General features: G+C 41.9%; 2 protein-coding genes across 2 annotated transcripts; one reads left to right on the forward strand and one right to left on the reverse strand.

Moving 5' to 3' along the window:
* The first annotated feature begins 662 nt into the window (after positions 1-662).
* LOC120060095 (tryptophan--tRNA ligase, cytoplasmic-like) lies at positions 663-10,345 on the forward strand. Its single transcript, XM_039009161.1, has 11 exons — positions 663-770; positions 1,382-1,513; positions 2,153-2,360; positions 2,672-2,780; positions 2,983-3,102; positions 4,663-4,845; positions 6,387-6,487; positions 6,797-6,909; positions 8,446-8,619; positions 8,961-9,101; positions 9,756-10,345. Exons 2-11 carry the CDS (start codon positions 1,400-1,402, stop codon positions 9,912-9,914), a joined length of 1,422 nt encoding a protein of 473 aa, XP_038865089.1. The 5' UTR covers positions 663-770; positions 1,382-1,399; the 3' UTR covers positions 9,915-10,345.
* On the reverse strand, positions 10,272-14,106 carry slc25a47b (solute carrier family 25 member 47b). Its single transcript, XM_039009162.1, has 6 exons — positions 13,800-14,106; positions 13,539-13,582; positions 13,347-13,418; positions 13,075-13,263; positions 12,571-12,829; positions 10,272-11,787 (listed from the first exon to the last, which is right to left on the reverse strand). Exons 1-6 carry the CDS (start codon positions 13,834-13,836, stop codon positions 11,510-11,512), a joined length of 879 nt encoding a protein of 292 aa, XP_038865090.1. The 5' UTR covers positions 13,837-14,106; the 3' UTR covers positions 10,272-11,509.
* Positions 14,107-17,467: the final 3,361 nt, after the last annotated feature.

The raw sequence follows: 17,467 nt of genomic DNA on the forward strand, positions 1-17,467 counted from the left end.
TCGCTTGTGTTAAATAAAAATACTTTAAGTATATTCGGTGACTCTGAATCACATTTTATCCTGATACCAGATTTGATTGACGCAACCCTTTACAAGATACAGTCGAACAATGAACTATGGGTTAGTTATAAAACATCTCTGGCTCTATGGCTAACCCACAGTAGTTAGCTCGCTTTGTAACTCAACCAAGAAGCTGCATAGCAATATCTTCCTGTGTCTATAGCAGATATGCCACTACAACATATATGTCACTAGTACCATGACGTGGGGATAATCGCAGTAGCTAACGCTACTTACAATTCAGTGGTTCAGGAAAAAGTACAGTAAATGTATGTAGGTCATCAATTTTGTCCAGTTCCAAATGTGTGACGCCTGTGCAGGAACCCATTGATCCACATCTTCGAAATAAAAGTTGTAATTATATATCAAGCTCTTTACTTTAGCGCACAGCGCTTGACAACTTTTATTTTGAAATCAGTCCAAACCAAAACAATTCCGACAAGCACCGTCGACGTTTTAAACAGACTTACATTGTCGTTTATGCATTTCTCTTTATGTCCTTCCTTCTCATTCGAAGTAACTGGATTTTCTCTTTGACATGACAACAATAGTATAACCTCTCTTATTACGGTAAATAAATTCACAGTGGAACTGTATAGATCAACTATTTGTTTGTTAGGGGATACATTTGCCCTGAACACTTCCCAGCCAACAAGCAGGCTGACGCAAGTGGCATGAGTTGATTTTACCGGTGTCATAGAATCTGAAAGGTGCGTGCATTTGAATTATTTTGAAACATTTGGAATATTTAAAAATCTAAAATATTTTGAGTATTTCCTTTGATGCACTCGTGTTTATTTAAAAAAACATCCTATCACCCGAAAGCCACTGTCATGGCGTGGTAGAGTAGATCAGAACAACGTTATGGCAAACATATGGGCTAACCACCATGCTAAGCTAGCTTTAGCAGTGGAGAGAGTGGTTCTTGAATCACAACAACCTTCCTTTCTGTTCAGGTGGCTTCATGGACCAAAGCAAAACTAGATATCTATTGCTGTTCTTTGTGGAAATGACTTCAAACCACCCTTGACAGCAATGTGTGTTTTGTTGATTTTAAATACCCCGTACATTAGGTAGCTAGTCATTTTAGTGGACAGACTACTGAACAAATTCCGGAGATTTTAGTTCTGAGTTAACCAAGATTAGCTAGCTACTTTCCCTAGCACAGGGAAATGAAAATCCTGGCCTTATCTTTACCATGCAAAATGTCATCTTATGACAAGACATACTAGATAGCTTGTTAACTAATGCAATGGCATGTATGCTACTTGACGTAAACTACTGTATATGAAATTGTGTCACACAATCTTGTATCTCTTAGGTTCTGACCAAGGTGAAGATGACAGACTGTCTGGGAGACGGGGCTGGGGATATGACCCCAATGGACCTATATGAGAAACTAACATCACAAGGAGACACAGTCCGAACTCTGAAAACAGAAAAGGCTGCAAAAGTGAGCTTTTAGATTTATTTATTCAATTTATTTTTGCAGGATAAAATTGAGATGCACCATCTCGTTTTCAAGTGTCCCCCCAAAAATACAATACTTAGTAACAAGAATAATATGGCATATACTAACGGTCCAATAATAACAATGAAATACAATTAAAACGTCATAAAAAAAGTTGTAAAACTAATAATAGTGGTCCCGTGTGGCTCAGTTGGTAGAGCATGGCGCTTGCAACGCCAGGGTTGTGGGTTCAATTCCCACGGGGGGACCAGGATGAATATGTATGAACTTTCCAATTTGTAAGTCGCTCTGGATAAGAGCGTCTGCTAAATGACTTAAATGTAAATGTAATAGGCCTACAACTAACAAACTACTGCTACAACTAATATAAAACTAAGTACCTATAACATATACATATTTACAAATATCTTCACATGGGGATGATTTCTATTAGTTAAAAACACAACCAGTGTGTTCTTATACTGTATCATGTCATAATAAGTTGCTAAGTGTTGTGCAATACAGTTACGATACAACACTGGTCATATTGTCTTCGTATAGTGAATTATTCCATGACCATGATAATGAGACACCGTGGTGTTATTGTAATACCTTTTATCTTATATTGTTTTTGGATTGCAGGCTGATATTGATGCTGCTGTACAGTTGCTGCTGAAGCTTAAAGTGGACTACAAGCAGGTAACAGGTCAGGACTACAAGACTGGATGTCCACCCTCAGAATGCTCTGTTTCACAAGACAACGGGCCAGCTGCAGATGGGGAGGACATGGTCGACCCCTGGAACGTCTCCACCACCAACGCTAAAGGAGTGGACTACGACAAGCTGATAGGTCAGAGGGGAAAGCATAATGTTAGATCTCTGGGCAGAATCCGAATTTATACACAGCACACACTTCACTTGACAATTGTGTAAATCATGCATTGATGGAAGAATTGTCCGAGTTATGTATGAATCTTCAAGTTAGGAGTTGGGCCTCTGTGAAAATTAATGAGCCTTTATGTGAGATATGTCAAATATCTCACACGTTGCTGTAAACTTGCTTCAAACACATGGACGTTATCTAATGTCCAACTCTTTTTTTTATTTAGTCAGAGCATAATTAATGGTATGGGTAAATTGTGTACTGACGTTTCTTTTCAGTGAGGTTTGGCAGTAGCAAGATTGACCAAGAGCTGGTGGACAGAATAGAGAAAGTCTCGGGACAGAAGGCACACCGGTTTTTACGCCGAGGAATCTTCTTCTCTCACAGGTCAGTTATGCTAGTCAGTTATTTGAATGTACTCTAGAGGGTGGTCTGTCTGCCCATCTGCCTTTATGTCTATCTGTCTGGGATTGAGCATGAGCAATTGATACCACGTAGTAAACATCTAGTCTTAATCTGCTCTCATCTTGTCTTGGGGGCATTTTAGGATGTGTCATATGCTGTAACTCTGTTGTTTGCCTTTTTCCAGAGATATGCACCAGGTTCTGGACGCGTATGAGAAGAACAAGTCTTTCTACCTCTACACGGGCAGAGGACCCTCCTCAGAGGCCTTGCACATGGGCCACCTCATCCCTTTCATCTTCACAAAGTGAGTCTGTCAGTATACGTAGCGAGGGTTGGGATCAATTCCATTTCCCTTCCAGTCAATTCAGAAAGTTAACCAAATTCAGAGTTTTTTCTGTGAAAAGCATAGAAGAGAATTGGACATCCAGTGTACTTCCTGAATTGACTGGAATTAAAATGGAATTGACCCCAACCCTGATTAGTATTAGTGAGATGGAGGGACTTGACACTATTAAGAACCACCTAAGTTCTCCCTACACTATGGTACATCCCTGACCTTTTGTCCCAGACCGGGAAACACTCTAGACCCTACCTACTGTATAACAAACTGCCTGTAATAGCAAATACAGTACTTTATTACACACTGTCTATAATAACAGATACTGTATAAAACACTGCCTATAATAACAGATAATGTATAACACACTGCCAATAATAACAGATACTGTTTAACACACTGTCTATAATATACAGTATTTGTTATACAGTATTTGTTATACAGTATCTGTTATTATAGACAGTGTGTTATACAGTATCTGTTATTATACAGTGTTAACAGATACTGTATAACAAATACTGTATAACACACTGTCTATAATAACAGATACTGTATAACACTCTATAATAACAGATACTGTATAACACACTGTCTATAATAACAGATATTGTATAACACACTGTCTATATTAACATACTGTATAACACACTGCCTATAATAACAAATACTGTATAACACACTGCCTATAATAACAGATATTGTATAACACACTGCCTATAATAACAGATACTGTATAACACACGGTCTATAATAACAGATACTGTATAACACACGGTCTATAATAACAGATATTGTATAACACACTGTCTATAATAACAGATATTGTATAACACACTGTCTATATTAACATACTGTATAACACACTGCCTATAATAACAGATACTGTATAACACACTGTCTATAATAACAGATATTGTATAACACACTGTCTATAATAACAGATACTGTATAACACACTGTCTATAATAACAGATATTGTATAACACACTGCCTATAATAACAGATATTGTATAACACACTGCCTATAATAACAGATACTGTATAACACACGGTCTATAATAACAGATACTGTATAACACACGGTCTATAATAACAGATATTGTATAACACACTGTCTATAATAACAGATATTGTATAACACACTGCCTATAATAACAGATATTGTATAACACACTGCCTATAATAACAGATACTGTATAACACACGGTCTATAATAACAGATATTGTATAACACACTGTCTATATTAACATACTGTATAACACACTGCCTATAATAACAGATACTGTATAACACACAGTCTATAATAACAGATACTGTATAACACACAGTCTATAATAACAGATACTGTATAACACTCTATAATAACAGATACTGTATAACACACTGCCTATAATAACAGATAACCTAAACCCCAGCGTTTCAAGTCAGGTTTACGTTAGACTGACTTGGTGATTTAAGGTCGATCGAATGGCAGTGGATTCAGATCAGAGTTGAGAGTAAAGGGTTTTTGCTCCACCTGTTCCCAGATGGCTGCAGGACACGTTTGACATCCCGCTGGTGATCCAGCTGACGGATGATGAGAAGTACCTGTGGAAGGACCTGTCCCTGGAGGACTGTCACCGCTACGCCGTGGAGAACGCCAAGGACATCATCGCCTGCGGCTTCGACATCAACAAGACCTTCATCTTCTCTGATCTGGACTACATGGGGTACTTAACTAAACCACAGACCCCTCTGTCTCACTACGTTTCTGGGCACTTATCCAGGAAGCATCTCAGAGTAGGAGTGCTGATCAAGGATCAGATCCCCTCTGGTCATCTAATGCTATTCGTTATGATCTAAAAGGCTGATCCTAGATTGACTGATGCTTTGTGGATATGGGCCATGGGCCTCAGAGGTGCAGGGACTGTACTGTCTGTTTTAGTACTATTAAATATTAGTCGTTTCAGAATTCCCTCATCATGCTCTTTTCTGCATTTATACATCATGGGAGTACTAAAGAATAGTTATTTAAAAAATATATATTTTAATACCATATCTGTTCACTGATCTCCCAGAAGGTGGTGCTATAGTGCAGTAACTTTAAAATAATATTTAGATATTAGGCTACATTGCCCTCAACCTTTCTCTCTCATGAGCCTTCTGTCATCATAATTCTTCACCATCATTATTTTCTGTGTGGGGTATGCTCAACAGCCTGATGAGACTGGGAGATACTAAAGGCTGATGGTTATCATTCAATAGAAGTAGCTCACGGTGACAAATACTTTACCTACTTAAAGTGCATCTGATTCCTACTAGTCGTATTGATTTTTATATATAAATTCAGCAAAAAAAGAAACGTCCTCTCACTGTCAACTATGTTTATTTTAAGCAAACTTAACATGTGTAAATATTTGTATGAACATAACAAGATTCAACAACTGAGACATAAACTGAACAAGTTCCACAGTCATGTGACTGACAAATGTAATAATGTGTCCCTGAACAAAGGGGGGGGGGGGGGGGGAAATCAAAAGTAACAGCCAGTAACAGCCAGCCTGCATTAAGTACTGCATCTCCTCATGGACTGCACCAGATTTGCCAGTTCTTGCTGTGAGATGTTACCCCACTCTTCCACCAAGGCACTTGCAAGTTCCCGGACATTTGTGGGGGGAATGGCCCTAGCCCTCACCCTCCGATCCAACAGGTCCCAGACGTGCTCAATGGGATTGAGATCCGGGATCTTCGCTGGCCATGGCAGAACACTGACATTCCTGTCTTGCAGGAAATCACGCACAGAATGAGCAGTTTGGCTGGTGGCATTGTCATGCTGGAGGGTCATGTCAGGATGAGCCTGTAGGAAGGGTACCACATGAGGGAGGAGGATGTCTTCCCTGTAACGCACAGCATTAAGGTCAACTGTGACCTTAATTGCCTACCGTCTGTAAGCTGTTAGTGTCTTAATGACCGTTCCACAGGTGCATGTTCATTAATTGTTTATCGTTCATTGAACAAGCATGGGAAACAGTGTTTAAACCCATTACAATGAATATCTGTGAAGTTATTTTGATTTTTATGAATTATCTTTGAAAGACAGGGTCCTGAAAAAGGGACATTTCTTTTTTTGCTGAGTTTATATATATATTTACCCTTTATTTAACTAGGCAAGTCAGTTAAGAACAAATTCTAATTCATAATGAGGTTGGCATGTCAGCTATGTTGCCTTTTTTGCAGATTGTTCTTAACCCTGATTGTTTTGTCTCTACAGGGCGTCCCCAGACTTCTACAGGAATGTGGTGAAAGTACAGAAGCATGTGACTTTCAACCAGGTCAAAGGCATCTTTGGATTTGGCGACAGTGACTGCATCGGTAAGAGAGACGACTTGTAGGACTTGAGTCAACACCTGTTGAGGAATTATACAAATGCCGGGATTTGACTTTCATTATGAATAAGCACTTTCTGAGTAGCATAGTGTTGCTACAATGTGATCAGGGTCATATTCACTAGAAACCTAAAGGGGGAAAAAACTAACTCAAACAAGGAGAGACTAACTGTCCAATAAGAAACGCTAATTTTCTGATGCAAAATGTTGTTTTACTATGGTGTGCACTAATGAATACAGCCCAGGTGAATGCTTTTTAAAAGCTAAGTATTCCTCCCTCTCTCACCCATCCCAGGAAAGATCGCCTTCCCTGCCATCCAGGCTGCTCCGTCGTTCAGTAGCTCTTTCCCTCAGATCTTCAAGGGCAGAAAAGATGTCCAGTGTCTCATTCCCTGTGCCATAGACCAGGTCAGTCAAGCATCACGGCACAACCAGGACATACTGTCTGCTAACCTGTAACAACCAGGACTTACTGTGCTAACCTGTAACAACCAGGACACACTGTCTGCTAACCTGTAACAACCAGGACACACTGTCTGCTAACCTGTAACAACCAGGGGACACTGTCTGCTAACCTGTAACAACCAGGACACACTGTCTGCTAACCTCTAACAACCAGGACACACTATCTGCTAACCTCTAACAACCAGGACACACTGTCTGCTAACCTCTAACAACCAGGACACACTGTCTGCTAACCTCTAACAACCAGGACACACTATCTGCTAACCTCTAACAACCAGGACACACTGTCTGCTAACCTGTAACAACCAGGACAAACTGTCTGCTAACCTGTAACAACCAGGGGACACTGTCTGCTAACCTCTAACAACCAGGACACACTGTCTGCTAACCTGTAACAACCAGGGGACACTGTCTGCTAACCTCTAACAACCAGGACACACTGTCTGCTAACCTCTAACAACCAGGGGACACTGTCTGCTAACCTCTAACAACCAGGACACACTGTCTGCTAACCTGTAACAACCAGGGGACACTGTCTGCTAACCTCTAACAACCAGGACACACTGTCTGCTAACCTGTAACAACCAGGGGACACTGTCTGCTAACCTGTAACAACCAGGGGACACTGTCTGCTAACCTGTAACAACCAGGGGACACTGTCTGCTAACCTGTAACAACCAGGGGACACTGTCTGCTAACCTGTAACAACCAGGGGACACTGTCTGCTAACCTGTAACAACCAGGGGACACTGTCTGCTAACCTGTAACAACCAGGGGACACTGTCTGCTAACCTGTAACAACCAGGGGACACTGTCTGCTAACCTGTAACAACCAGGGGACACTGTCTGCTAACCTGTAACAACCAGGGGACACTGTCTGCTAACCTGTAACAACCAGGGGACACTGTCTGCTAACCTGTAACAACCAGGGGACACTGTCTGCTAACCTGTAACAACCAGGGGACACTGTCTGCTAACCTGTAACAACCAGGGGACACTGTCTGCTAACCTGTAACAACCAGGGGACACTGTCTGCTAACCTGTAACAACCAGGGGACACTGTCTGCTAACCTGTAACAACCAGGGGACACTGTCTGCTAACCTGTAACAACCAGGGGACACTGTCTGCTAACCTGTAACAACCAGGGGACACTGTCTGCTAAAGATTTAACAGTTCATTTTAGAAATTGGATGCTTTGACTGATCATCTACACTGCTCTGACTTGTGGCAACTGATTAACCTCAACCTCTCTTTCTACAGACTATGCTTGTGACTTTATTTTCATTTAGCCAGAATAAAATCCTGCAAGGTTAAAATCAGAAGGATCTGAGTAGCAGGGTCTGACAGCATGTCACTGAGAGAGTAAAGAACTGTAAAGTTCAGTCTGATATGTTCAAGTTGACTGGGACTCAATGTAGCGTTTACATCTAGAGCACTATAACGGTTGTGAAGATATATCCATCCTCTGCCCCTTTAAGGACCCTTACTTCCGGATGACCCGGGATGTGGCCCCCAGGATCGGCTACCCCAAGCCTGCCCTGTTGCACTCTACCTTCTTTCCAGCGCTGCAAGGGGCCCAGACCAAGATGTCCGCCAGCGACGCCAACTCCTCCATCTTCCTCACAGACACGCCCAAGCAGATCAAAAATAAGGTGCTTAAAGCTTCCTAATACCCTGTTGCCCACTCCAACTATACTGGCTCGGGTATTTTATTTTTACCTCGTCCTTTCTATCAATAGTGAATGCTTAACCAGACTGGCACAGTACAGCCCAGCTTAGTAGTGTGAAAGAGGTCACTTGACAATGTAAAACAGGGCTTTATAGCTAAATACAGTACATTTACTTTATTAGTTCCACATGGCAGTCAAATACAGTCACCTGAAATGGAAATCATATTACATTTGATCGATTGATAAGAGAATGGTTTACAGGAAACAAGAGGGAAAAACTGTAATTCATGTTCGAGTTGTCATTTTTTGCTGTCCTCACCTAGGTGAACAAGCACGCCTTCTCCGGGGGAAAAGACACGGTAGAGGAGCACAGGAAATATGGCGGCAACCCCAATGTGGACGTGTCCTTTATGTACCTGACCTTCTTCCTGGAGGACGACGAGCAGCTGGAGAAAATCCGACAGGTGAGGGGGAGCGTGCTGCCGGACAAATGCCAGAGAACCCAATGCACTTGGACTGGAACATTAGAGAGACATGGATCAACATTTTTACAGTATTGCTGTCAAGGTTTAGGATCTGGTGTTATTTTGACAGCCACACTGTCCTACATTTTGAATTGTGTATATTTATTATTTTACCTAGCTACATAGCCCTACATTTGAATTGGTGTTTTTAACCCACACAACCATACTATGAATGACTACCCTCAAAGTTGAAAAATAACCTGATCTTTATAGGAAATAAGCAAACTAAGTTTTCTATTTGGTATCAAAACTCTTGGACGCAGCGGGACATTTGACTGTCCCAGACAAAATTCATGTCTGTTTTCTGCAAATCTCTCCAAATGAACACTATGATGCTTTGTGTGTGTCAAAGTCTTATCCGAATGATTAACTGTCTAGATTTCCTGTAAACAAAGCTAGATTTTTAACCTGGTCCCTCTCCCATCTATTCTATTGATGTCATGCCATGTTTGGCCTGGCAAAGAGGAGTGGCTAAAGCACAAACAGACTGGACCACCAGGCTAATGATTTCCAGGAAATAAAGGCCATTCTATGCTGTATTGTGTCATAAGTATAATAATCCCACTCATTGCTGTATTGTATCTCTGTCTCCAGGACTACGCCAGTGGAGCCCTGCTAACCGGTGAGCTGAAGAAGCGTCTGATAGAGACCCTGCAGCCAATGATCACATCCCATCAGGAGAGACGCAAGCAGGTCACAGAAGAGACCGTCAAGCAGTTCATGACCCCGAGACCTCTAAATTTCAGTTTCTAGCCCGTGCGTAGCCAGTTTTATTAATGTGCTCAGTCCTGACACAATGTTAGAGGTCAAACCTCAGCAAGGCAGTGTTCAGCAGAGCACAACGTTGTGGAACGTTCAGATATAAATATGTTTTGTAGAATAGATATGCCTCTGACATGTAGAATAAAGGAATCGTGTCTAGTCTATTCATGACATTTCTATCTGCAACGTTCCACAACCTCCTACTGGATGTGGCCCAGGTCCAGGTCTTATGCGCCATACTAGAAACATGAAACTTAAATGTGTCACCTACATATCCCCATGCTGAACAGTTTGTGTCTAATGATTAACCAACTATGATATGGCTTCACACAAACTCACTAAGCATTGACAAAGGAAGTTTTATTTTGGTTTGTGCTAACAGCAATACCATTGGATGAATAAAATAATGTCTGTCTTGTGAATTTTTATTCAGTCATTAAATAATATATATATTTAATTTTTTCACTTTACACTGCTGAAATGTTTGTGCGTGTTAAAACTCCCTTATACGTGTCACTCACACCAAAATCACATGCGCTACTTTGTTTTTTCTCAAACACCAAATCACAAGTACAGGGTCATCAGTACATGTGGTATACAGAGAATGACTCAGTATTTTGAGAACTGGGAGTTTAGACAATACCATTGAAAATACTGTCCCAAGTCAAGGACAAATAATTGATACTGCTTGGATCCAGTAACAAAGCAAAGTTGTATATTTACATTTTCTGAGCAAAGTTGATAAATTCCTAGCCTCAGCTCCCAGGCTTTGCTCACTTTCATACCGAAGGTGAGGTGAAAGCCTGTGGCAGAAGTTAATCAATTCCTAAATACTGATGACCGACCCCCAGTATACTGCAGTTTGCTTGATGGTGGCCCTATTTTAAAGACGCTCGTTTCCGAGCTGAGACAGGAGCGATATGAACAGTGGGATAATTATTTGGGTAATGATCGACAAGTAACTTTCATTAATACAGTATTCAGAAAAACTTCATATTTTCTAAGCCACATTGTCCGTCAGCTTCAGTTCTAGCCATTGAAATCAAGTGATCCTGCGGTGTAAAATACACCCCTGTTATGTTCTAAGGTCAGTGAGGGAATGTTGTGTAAAAAGTAGGTAAGTCAAAATAATGAAGTAAGTTTCTGTAGTACTATTCCTGAAAGGTGTGACAACTATTAGGCCCTATTGCTAAACAATCTGAGAACTAACATTAAACTGTTTTAGCTCAGTATTCATTTTCAATTCACATTTTCCCTTGAAATACTATGCAGGAATATTTCAAATAAATCTTACTGAGGAATTGGAGTTTCCCCTTCATAGTGCAGTATGGCACTATATAAAAATCACATAGCAGCAACTGAGGCAATGGTGAATAGTGATACAACATAAACACAACGGATTGAGTGTTATTCTAGTCATGGAAAATGGCACGAGAAACATAATTAAAATAGAATCCTATCACCCAAGTCTTCAAAGTTAAGGTTGGATTCATTAGTGCACATCATGTCCAAATTTGTTCTCAGACCAGTAGTTCCTCCCTATTTCAGTCCATTCGGCACCTAATGAACAACCCAAGCCTTTAAATTCAAGTTTTCGGTCGGAGGAGGCGCACAACCACCTCGTACATGGCGAACACGGACATGTTGACAGGGAAGGCCCGTATGCAATTGAGGCCCAGGCCTTTGAAGAGAACGCCCGGCCCCTCAGTGCGTATGCTCTGTGCGATGCAGTGGAAGAAACCTGTGTATCTCCTCTTGCCCATACCATCCACCTGCAAACGGGATTTGATCACGTCCATGGGTGTCCCTATGCACCAGCCACACATCCCTGACAGTCCACCAGCAAGCAGAACCACGTTCCACTCTGGGGGGGAAAGAGACACGAAATAATCAACACTAAATGATCCTGAATCATGATGACCAATAGCAAAAGCAACCATGTACACTTAAGAGGACAGAAGCATACGAGATACAGAAGCATACGCTTTGGAAGATCCTTACAGAGTGATGCTGTGTGTTTACCTGGCTGGGTGTTCCCAGGTGCTGTGTGTTTACCTGGCTGATTCATCCCAGGTGCTGTGTGTTTACCTGGCTGATTCATCCCAGGTGCTGTGTGTTTACCTGGCTGATTCATCCCAGGTGCTGTGTGTTTACCCGGCTGGGTGTTTCCAGGTGCTGTGTGTTTACCTGGCTGGGTGTTCCCAGGTGCTGTGTGTTAACCTGGCTGGGTGTTCCCAGGTGCTGTGTGTTTACCTGGCTGGGTGTTCCCAGGTGCTGTGTGTTAACCTGGCTGGGTGTTCCCAGGTGCTGTGTGTTAACCTGGCTGGGTGTTCCCAGGTGCTGTGTGTTAACCTGGCTGGGTGTTCCCAGGTGCTGTGTGTTTACCTGGATGGGTGTTCCCAGGTGCTGTGTGTTTACCTGGATGGGTGTTCCCAGGTGCTGTGTTTACCTGGATGGGTGTTCCCAGGTGCTGTGTGTTTACCTGGATGGGTGTTCCCAGGTGCTGTGTGTTTACCTGGATGGGTGTTCCCAGGTGCTGTGTGTTTACCTGGATGGGTGTTCCCAGGTACTATATTTTTACCTGGCTGGGTGTTCAAAGGTGCTGTGTGTTTACCCGGCTGGGTGTTCCCAGGTACTATATTTTTACCTGGCTGGGTCTTTCCAGGTGGGGATAACTGCTCACAGATAACGTGGTAAATAGTGAAGTAGGTGGCAAAGGAGGGGCCGTCTCGCAGGGCGAGGGCACCAGCTCCCTTGTACAGTCCGAGGAAGCCCTCTTCACGAGCGATGGTCAGCAGACAGTGCATTGGGCCGCGATACTTGGGTTGCTGAGCATCCAAGCCTTGGTGTACCATCTGGCACTGCATCCGTACTTTTACTATATCAGCTGGTGCCATCACAGATACCTTAAAGAGGACAAGAGAAAGAGTACTCAAAGGTGTTCTGGTATGATGTCATCAGGGTCATGTTTCGGCCCATTTGCTTCCATTTGGTTCCTAGTGAATATGATCCAGTTTTGCTTCGGGGAACTTTTATTTTTTTAGTTCCCCTAATTAAATTGACTGAAACTTACCAATATTGGCCATGCCAAGCACCATGTCATGTAACGTTGCAACAGTATAGACTAATATACTAGTTATAAGTAGACTACCTGGGCAACACCTCCTGACAACCCGGACAAGAAGAAGTCCACTTTGGCTGGCAGAAAATCCAAACCTGTGGAGGTGGATCGTAGTTGATGTAAACACTGCAGGACATTCCTGTAGACGCCAAACACTACAGAGGAGCTGATGGACACAGTGGTGACTGGCATGGACATGCCCCTGTAGAATCCATTCGCCTGTGGAGAGACACAGCTTTCAGCCCCAAGTCCAAACTACAGCGCTTCATATGGGGGTTTTAACATGTCACTTAGACACTCACCCCTTCTGTCTTCCATGTAGTATGAATACATTGCCAAACTCCTGTGAATCTCCTTTGTGTCTGTATTCTCACCTGCAAAAAGGTAATTGAGTCATAAGTTATTGAGTTTGATAATTGCACATTGTTAAACATTAGTGAAATAAGCACAGACAACTAATGAAGCTTGCTCACATAAAAATATACTTAACTTACCTTCACTGTGTCCAAAGGATACCCCACAGCCACTCCAAAGGCTCCTGTAGGAACAAGTCATATTCATCACATTGTACATTATGTAACTAACTCACTGAAAATGTTTCAACCTATTTCACATTGTAAGCTGGCCTATAGCCTCGCTTGCCTGTGTAGGTGCATGTTGCCAAATTTCCCAGCAATACAACTATAAGTTAAATGATTTAGATGTTTGTTTTTTAAACAGACAAAAACACATTACAGTAACGTTATTTAGCTCACCTCCAACGGAACCAGCAACGAAATCCGCAAAATGCATATTTTCCTCTTTGGGGGGGTCAACTCAATTCATTTAGATGTCTGCCTGCTAAGCTAGTTAGCTAAGCTATGATGTTTTTCTAGATAACACAAGTCACGACCTTCAATTTTGACCTAAATATAATTTAATATTATTCTCCTCGTCTAGTCACTCAGGTGAATTAGGTATACGTCGCATCAGAAAATGTTTACTAAAGCTTTCTACATAGAGATCTAACGTGACCATAAACGACCTACACAGCTATGGTAGCTAGCTGCTGTCAAACATCAAAATGCTACACCGGCATTGTGTCACATTGAATTATGACTCGTTGTGCAACAAACAGTCTGAGCCAAGTTCTGGGAATGAGTAAACATCACTGAGCTGTAACAGGCATATTGAGTTAATTGGAAAATATAAATATAGTATATTATTTAAACATAAAGAATAATTGTGTATGAATTAGAGATTGTTTGTAGATTCATATTTTTTTTTTATTTGACCTTCATTTTCACAGGTCTCTTTTCAGGGATTCTGGAAAAACGAGACAATACTTGTCTGTCAAACTTGAGCTTACAAATTACATTTAGGGGAATTTTATGACTGAAAAGATTCGTTTTTGGAATTTTCTAAATACTTTCAATATGATTCATTTCCATGTCGAGTCTATGTCTGGAACTGCCCTTGTCAGGAGCAAAGGATCCCAATTTCAAACTCTCCAAAAAAAGTGTTTCCCAAAAAAATGTCAATAATGGATATTAACTAAAAAGGGATCTCATGTAGTTTCTTGCAATAGCCCTCTGTGACTTTAAATAATATTTATCTGAAAACTGTGATTCCTAATGTGTCGAGGCACATATCTGGTGAATGGTAACAAAAAATGTGTGCAGCATTAAAGTTAGCCAAGAACACAGGGGCCTCCATAATTCTTGAATGGAAGAATTTTGAAACGACCAAGACTCTTCCTAGAGCTGGCCACCGGCCAAACTGAGCAATTGGGGGAGAAAGGCCTTGGTCAGGGAGGTGATCAAGAACCCGATGGTCACTCTGACAGAGCTCTAGAGTTTCTCTGTGGAGATGGGAGAACCTTCCAGAATGACAACCATCTCTACAGCTCTCCACCAATCAGGCCTTAATGATAGAGTGGGCAGATAGAAGCCACTCCTCAGTAAAAAGCACATGACAGCACATTTGGAGTTTGCCAAAAGGCACCTAAAGACTCTCAGACCATGAGAAACAAGATTCTCTGGTCTGATGAAACCAAGATTCAACTCTTTGGCCTGAATGCCAAGCGTCACGTCTGGAGGAAACCTGGCAACATCCCTACCGTGAAGCATGATGGTGGCAGCATCATGCTGTGGGGATGTTTTTCAGTGGCAGGGACTGGGAGACTGGTCATGATTGAGGTAAAGATGAACGGAGCAAAATACAGAGAGATCATTGATGAAAACTTGCTCCCGAGCACTCAGGACCTCAGACTAGGGGCGACGGTTCACCTTCCAACAGGACAACAACACTAAGCACACAGCCAAGACAACGCAGGAGTGGCTTCGGGACAAGCCTTTGAATGTCCTTGAGTGGCCCAGTCAGAGCCCGGACTTGAACCCAATCGAACATCTCCAGAGACCTGAAAATAGCTGCACAACAACACTCCCCATCCAACCTGACAGCGCTTGAGAGGATCTGCAGAGGAAAATGGGAGAAACTCCCCAAATACAGGTGTGCCAAGCTTGTAGCATCATACCCAAAAAGACTCAAGGCTGCAAAAAGTGCTTCAACAAAGTACTGAGTAAAGGGTCTGAAAACTTAAGTATATGTGATATTTCAGGTCTTTTTTCTATAAATTAGCAAAAATTAAATAAATAAAAAATGTTTTTGCTTTGTCATTATGGGTTATTGTGTGTAGATTGATGAGGAAGAAAGGTTTTTAATCAATTTGAGAATAATGAAAAAGTCAAAGGGTCTGACTACTTTCCGAAGGCACTGTACACAGTACCAGTCAAAGGTTTGGACACAGCCACTCATTCAAGTTTTTTATTTTATTTTATTTTTTACTATTTTCTGCATTGTAGAATAATAGTGAAGACATACAACTATGAAATAACACATATGGAGTCATGTAGTAACCAAAAAAGTGTTAAACAAATCAAGATATATTTTATATTTGTGATACTTCAAAGTAGCCCATCGTTGTCTTGATGACAGCTTTGCACACTTGCCAATTTTGTTCTGTCTTTCTGGTGGATCAAAATGAAATTCTCAACCAACTTTCTATGGCTTGTTTTTTTAAAAATAAAATGTTTTGGAGATGATTTCATTTTCAAATAACCTAAAGTGAGAGGTTGTAATCTGAATACAGGGAAAAGGGCAATTCTTGAACATGGGGTGCTAGAGAACCAGTTCGGATTTAAGTATAACTTTTGTATGACTGAAGCCTTTACTGAGAGGTCTAATGCTTTAATATTTAATAATTTCTGCCCTCCGAATTCATATTGATTAAATAAAATAAAATAAAATGTTATTTGTCACATGCACCGAATACAACAGGTGTAGGCCTTACAGTGAAATGCTTACTTACAAGCCCCTAACCAACAATGCAGCTTTAAGAAAATACCAAAAAAAAAAAAAGTAAGAGATAAAAGTAAAAAATAATTAAAGAGCAGCAGTAAAATAACAATACCGAGGCTATGTACAGGGGGTACCGGTACAGAGTCAATGTGTGGGGGCACCGGTGTCGAGGTAATTGAGGTAACACATACATGTAGGTGGAGTTATTAAAGTGACTATGCACAGATAATAACAGAGAGTAGCAGCAGTGTAGAAGAGGGGGGTGAGGGGGCAATGCAAATAGTCTGCGTAGCCATTTGATTAGATGTTCAGGAGTCTTATGGTTTGGGAGTAGAAGCTGTTTAGAAGCCTCTTGGACCTAAACTTGGCGCTCCGGTACTGCCATGTGATAGCAGAGAGAACAGTCTATGACTAGGGTCCTGGATGGCAAGAAGATGAACTGGGCCGTACCCATTACCTTCTGTAGTGCCTTGCGGTCGGAGGCCGAGCAGTTGCCATACCAGGTGGTGATGCAACCCGTCAGGATGCTCTTGATCGTGTAGCTGTAATACCTTTTGAGGATCTGAGGACCCGTGCCAAATATTTTCAGTGTCCTGAGGGGGAATAGGTTTTGTTGTGCCCTCTTCACGACAGTCTTGGTGTGCTTGAACAATGATAGTTTGTTGGTGATGTGGACACCAAGGAACTTCAAGCTCTCAACCTGCTCCACTACAGCCCCGTCGATGAGAATGGGGACGTGCTCGGTCCTCCTTTTTCTGTAGTCCATAATCAACTCCTTTGTCTTGATCACATTGAGGGAGAGGAAGTTGTCCTTGCACCACACAGTCAGGTCTCTGACCTCCTCCCTATAGGCTGTCTCATCGTTGTTGGTGATCAGGCCTACCACTGTTGTGTCATCGGCAAACTTAATGGTGTTGGAGTCGTGCTTGGCCGTGCAGTCACGAGAGAACAAGGAGTACAGGAGGGGACTAAGCATGTACCCCTGAGGGGCCCCTGTGTTGAGGATCAGCGTGGCGGATGTGTTGTTACCTACCCTTACCACCTGGGGGCAGCCCGTCCGGAAGTCCAGGATCCAGTTGCAGAG

This window comes from Salvelinus namaycush, chromosome 15 (assembly GCF_016432855.1).
Source record: "Salvelinus namaycush isolate Seneca chromosome 15, SaNama_1.0, whole genome shotgun sequence".
Classification (NCBI taxonomy): Eukaryota; Metazoa; Chordata; class Actinopteri; order Salmoniformes; family Salmonidae; genus Salvelinus; species Salvelinus namaycush.